This window comes from Hippopotamus amphibius, chromosome 1 (genome assembly GCF_030028045.1).
Source record: "Hippopotamus amphibius kiboko isolate mHipAmp2 chromosome 1, mHipAmp2.hap2, whole genome shotgun sequence".
NCBI classification, from domain to species: Eukaryota; Metazoa; Chordata; class Mammalia; order Artiodactyla; family Hippopotamidae; genus Hippopotamus; species Hippopotamus amphibius.
The window spans coordinates 60,980,383-60,986,424 of NC_080186.1; the positions used below are offsets into that span (position 1 = coordinate 60,980,383).

General features: G+C 39.1%; 1 protein-coding gene across 1 annotated transcript; it reads right to left on the reverse strand.

Moving 5' to 3' along the window:
• Positions 1–3,956: 3,956 nt before the first annotated feature.
• On the reverse strand, positions 3,957–5,315 carry LOC130858661 (growth hormone-inducible transmembrane protein-like). The gene has a single exon (XM_057745504.1). The coding sequence runs from the start codon at positions 5,197–5,199 to the stop codon at positions 4,165–4,167; it is 1,035 nt and encodes a 344-aa protein (XP_057601487.1). The 5' UTR covers positions 5,200–5,315; the 3' UTR covers positions 3,957–4,164.
• Positions 5,316–6,042: the final 727 nt, after the last annotated feature.

Genomic DNA, 6,042 nt, shown 5'->3' on the forward strand with positions numbered 1-6,042 from the left:
GCTTGTAGCATATCATTGAGTATCTTGTAAGACAGTGAAAGTGCTCATGAGAAAGTACCACATTTATAGTCTCAGAAAGCTGGCTCTTGAGCAAAAGCAAATTAGTCACTCACCACATTCAGCTTGATGCATGCCTCTTTACCATTTAAAATATTAGAAATGATGCAGAATTTCAGAAACAGTACCATATTCCAAAGGAGGAAACAGCTGTGATATCGTTCTTTTCCTATTGAGCAATAATGTGATCAAAGAAAAGCAATCAGATTTTCTAAATAGTCAGTGATATGTTTGTCAAGAATTAGGTTTTTCACCAGGGGTTTCCATGATGTACTTGGCTAGAAACAGTGTTCCAGTTTTTAAAGTAAATCTCGTATTTTAGGGAATGTTCATTCCATGATGATGAATGTCTATAAAGCACCATCTGTTTTTTTTTGTTTTTGTTTTTATTTTAAAGTTGGTTGAATTCTCATATTGGAAAGAAAAATTCCCTTGAGACTTACTTTGAAATCTAGGGTGTGAAAGAAACAGTAAAATGAAAGCCAGGGTCCTTATACTTTTGATAAAAGAGCATAGATCTGCCGGAAGTTGTATGTTTTACTTAACACATTGAGTTTGCTTTACATTCCGGATGATTCCTAGTCACGCTAAACTTCCCAGAATGTTGAAACGGTTTCCATGCTGAATAACTCCTGACTCCACACATAAAGCTCCTAGATTTTGTTTCCATCCCTCTCTAGGTGTTTGCAGTGTACTTAGTAATACAGCTGTGCCGCAGTCCTGCATTTCGCTATGATGTGGTAAGAGCACCGTGTTCACTTTCAGGAGAAAGTCCTCCTGACCATCTTAAGTGAGTTCTTGTTTATCAGGATGCAAGTCTGAAACATTTTGTGCCTTATTTGTTTCTACCTGGCATATCCATTTTGAGTTTTCAAAGCATAAAAGTGGCAAAGAAAATTTAAGAGAAAAATGTTATTTCCTACTCTTAAATTTTTATATTTTCAATTTATGATGAGAAACTTAATGGAAGAATAATCCTACCAGAAAATGAAGATTAAAATTCAGCTTATGTAGGTATTTTCTTGTAGAAACAATGTATTAAATGTTTAGATTCACAGAACAGTCCACAGCCAACTGTTTTCCTCATGGTATAATTAAAACGCTGTTGTTGCTTAGAGTTCCATTTTTCCTACCTTTGCTGACCAGACTTGTTCATAGGCTTGTGGTAACAGTTTTGGAGGGGAAACATATTTCGTGGTGCATAGTGAGAAGGAGAGCACCTTAGAATCCAGGCTTGACCTGCCCTGGCGGAGCATTTGAAAATGCCCAGAATGCTGGGAGAGGTTTTGTGGTGTGTATGCCCAGAACGCTGTGAGCTACATGCCCCTGATGTGATTGCCTTGTTGTAAAAGTCTTCAATGCCTGTTGCCTGATGTAAATCACGTTCTTATTTCTAGATTGGACTTAAATTAAGTATGGGTCATGGAACTCTAGTAAATATACCTCTCCCTATGTTTGTCCTTAAATTTTTTCAATCTTTTCATAAACATATAAAGTACCTGCTGTGTGTCAGGGCTTAATATTACATTCTCGTCACTGGGGAGAGAAAGACAGCTAAGCATGCTCCCTACCACTGAGAATCTCTGGGTTGAGTGGAAGCCCAGCTATATAAACCTAAATTGTCATAAACAATGGGAGATGCTGCTCAGACATTCGGTGTGGTGATAAAGCGTGAAGAACTGATTGTCCTGCTCTGGGACTGCATATCCATCTTGCAACAGTGACGTGGCAAGCTTCTAGTTAGAGTCTTTGCATTATTTCCTATGGGAAGAACTATGTAATATATTGTTTTGTTTTTGTTGGGTGTTGGGCTTTGTTTTTGTTTTCTACAATCAGAATACCTGCAAAGCAACATTAAGAATTTCTGCCCACAAAACCATGTATTATCTAATAGAAAAAGAATTTACAAAAATTTGGGCCATGTAGATAAGGATAATGAGATAGGTTATTCTAGTCATTTCTCTAAATACGATGCTTTTTTTCAGGTTGGTTGTAGATTAAAGTGGAATGGACTGATTAAATTATTTGATTTATATAGAAATACTTGACTGGTGGTTTTTTTTTTATTAAACATTTACAAATACCTGATTTCAGAGGTCTTAGGAGGTACTGTAATGCCAATGGTACATAAAGATCCTGGTAGAAATCCTTCTTGATACTCATATTTTAGATTCAGAAACACTTAATCCCTTGTGTGATGCCTAGTGCATAGTGAGCACATGCTATTAATGAGAAATAAGAAATAATAATGAAACAAGTAGCACATCGCTTCGTCGGCATGAATGGACTAAATTTCAGGTCAAAATCCTAAAACTCTTCTTTCAGAAGATGGGTAGGAACCTTTTTTTGGTTGATTTCCAACCCTATCTAGCTTGGTTCCTTGCACAGAGAATTGGGATACAGTAGGCCATCCTACAATGAAAAGCACCAAACGTGTGGCTCAATACAAAAGCTGAATTCTCACTCATGGAGTGACCAATGTGGATTGGGCGGTCTTCTCCGTGGCCCCCAGTGTTATCAAACGGGAAAGAGCGGACTGGCAGGTGATGTTGGGTATAAAAAACCAGATCTGAAAGAGACCTGCTTTCTGCACATTGCTTCTTCTGGAAGCAAGGCCTACAGCCCCAGCTGAGCAACAAAGACTGGGCGGTGTGGAAGATGTAGCTATTGGGGAGCACTGATGGCTCTGCTACACAGTGTGCTTGATGTGTTACTTTTAAAAACCAGCAAAACATTACTCTGTGCAAGGGTTTTATTACTGATAATTAAAGCTTCAAATAGTCTTAATTTTTGTTTTTTGTTTTTAATCTGGCTAGAACCTTTATTATTTCAGAAATAAGCATTCTATGTAACTTGAGGTGATTAGAATAGTTATTTATGGATTACTGTAATAAATATTTGTCAAAACACCAACTATCTCAATAATCATACACTTTTTCATTCATAAGAACTTCCAAAAATAACTTCTGTATCAAAAACTTAGAAATGGCACAAGAGTTAAATAATGGTCTGTGGAGGAGAGAAGGAAAATTCTGCTAGCGCAAACTCTAATGAAGCATTTTCTCCATTACATTTTTGTTCATGAAAGAAGCCTCGCTTTGCCTTCTTTTTTTCAGTGATTCCTCTGAGAGGGAACGCAAGACACCAAAGCTGAGGGGAAAGACTGCTTTCATAATCTCAAGTGTAAACCACAAACAGGCTTTTCTGATAAAAGCTTTAAAGCCTGAAGAGATGAGAAAGGCAAATTTGCAAAACTATTCAACAACTATGAACAGTTGTATACTATATTGTTTGATTCCTTAAAAATGCAACCATTTTCATGCTTTGAATATTTTTTCCTGAGTGTTTTAATGATATTTTGTTCTAGATGATTCAAAAGTATGACTTACACACACACATAATATATATAACAGGAATTCTCCATATGATTAGCATTGTGGATTCTCCTAACAGTGTCAAACAATGAGAAGCCAAATATGATCACATCTATACTGTAAGGAGAGCCCAGAGCATCACCTAAGTCCTTCGTTTTCTGCTCAATGCTTCTCTAAGGTCAGCAGATGTACAGCCATGACTTATTTCCAAACATCTAGACCCCCTCACTGGCTCACCACAATTACACGAGTGCTAAGCTCCAAGTATTCAAAGAAAGACTTGCAGGTGACTCTTTACTTCTCTCTGGTCCCTTTACCAAACCCCTACATCACTTATGATATTACTTGTTAATATTCCATATTCCAAAATGAAAAATGCAGGTTCACAAGTTTGCTAAATTTCATTTAACCAAATGAATTTAAAAATAGACAAAATACGTAATTCCTGCAACACAGAACTTGGTTTTCACATTCACATTAAATAACATTTAAAAGTTATTGAAACATGAGAATTGAATATGTGTGTGCTATTTGGAAGAGACTACTGAATTTATTCTCCAGAAGAAAAAGCAGACCTGAAGCATCACATTACTGGAACACTTGAAACATGTTGACAAGTTCTTATCTTCTAAACTTCAATGAAAGCTGCTTGCACAAACTATTTAAAGAATATCTGCCCCTATTAAACAAGCCAGATATCTGATGAATGAAGGAAGTCAGAAACTGAGTCACTTCACTTCTTTCTTTTGCCTCCAGTTGCCGGAATAGTGGCAACTCGCATAAATATGTTTAATGTATCCATGTAGATTCCCAGCATCGAATTGATGGGATCATATTTTTGAACTCCATACACTGGTACTACTTCTGCACGCTTGATTACTTTCTGTGTATCATACAGAAGAAACATGCTGAAAAGAACTAAGCCACCATAAATTGCCACTGAGTACAGAGTGGCACCAGCCACAGTGGTAGGTGGAAGAAACATAGATCCTAGTGAGGACACGAAGACGACACCCAGGCCCACGCCCAGGGGTGCTCCCATGTTCAAAAACTTCTCACTGGGCGCACACATGGCCACGGTGGAGAGGCCTCCTACAATGCCAGCTGTGTACCATGCAGCTCTGACGAGAAGAGGCCCCCCCAATATCGTCAGAGGTGCCACCACTGCACCCATCACACCAGAATGTAGTAACCAAGCAAGATGCTTTGGGCCTGGGCTCTGGTCATAGGATATTGACTGTACCAGCATTCCAGCTCCAATCATGGCTGCAAAGGTTGCACCAATTGTCACCCAAGAGCCTCTCATCATGAAGTTCATGAGAGCTGGAGTTCTGCTCACTGCCAGGGCAGACAAAGCTGTTATGCCAATACTTCCTGCTAAGTACATATAGGTGGAATGAATTTTATCCTTCACATACTGTGGCCAAATTACAGCTTTTTCAATAGCTCCAATCTCATTAGACATTCCCAAGCCATAGTAGCACAAAGCTCCAAGACCAACAGCAGCCCCTCCAGCAATAAACCATCTTCCCATCTGATCGATTTTAAATATTTTTTCCAATGATGGTTCCAACGCTGCCTCGAGCTCTTGGCTAGTTTTTCCACGCCGAATCCCAATTCTTGTCTTGGTTGCATATTCCCTTCTGGGTGTTAAGAGCCATTGATTCTTCGTGATGGAATTCTTCACAACAGGGGAGGCCTTGGTGAAAGCTGGGTGGAAAACCCTGGAAGGTAGTGTCCGGAGACACACAAGTCTTGCGGCCAGCATGGTGGTGCACCAGGTTTACCAAGCAGATCTGAAATGCTCAGTCCCTGGTCACCTCAAGCGCGCAGTTCCCCTTCCGGGCCGCTGAAACAGCACGGCACACGCCTCCCGCCTCCTCGCCCACCGCTTACTGACTTGTCAGTCTTAATTTTTGGAAGGAATATATTTTAAGGCTTCTTTTCTCTAACCTTTTCATAATATGAAGTTTTTAAATGTTTACATGGTAGTTTTACATACTCACTAAAATATAGTATGCAGAACACACATTTTCTTTTGATTCAGCAACCCTGCAAAAAAGAATATTAACCTTCCTAATTCTAGAGTTGGTAACAGACACAGACGTCAAGGGACAAATGCAAGCCCACAGAACTGTGACAAAATCAGAACTTAAAAACCCAGTTCTTCCATTCCAAAATCTCAGCTTGTTCCAGACTGCTATAGTGCCTTTTGGTATGGCTTTTCAAGTGAAATTGTCAATTCTTAACCCATGATCTTTCACCCTGTCATCTTCTACAGCAAAGATAGTGACCGTTTGGTCCACATAGGAGGCTCACCCTTGTTTTTGTGAATGGTGACCAATAGCAGTCCTATTCAGAGCTGAATCTCTCTACATTTTCAAGTCTAGGGCATTAAGGATCTAAATGAAATAGCTAATTTAGTAGCAAATAATACAAAAGGCCATTGAGGAATGCCAAGATATACCTAGGCGGTCTGTTTTTTCTGCCGTGTGCACCATGTCCCTGTGTGACTGCAGTCACGGTGACCAAAACAGTGTTTTGTCCAATGGTCCAGTAACCTTTTACAGATATCACCCTGAAAAACAAATGTTAAAATAGTAGAATTAAA

Coding starts and splice junctions, on each gene's coding strand:
- LOC130858661 (XM_057745504.1), bottom strand. CDS start 5,199: ATGCTGGCCGCAAGACTTGTGTGTCTCCGGACACTACCTTCCAGGGTT.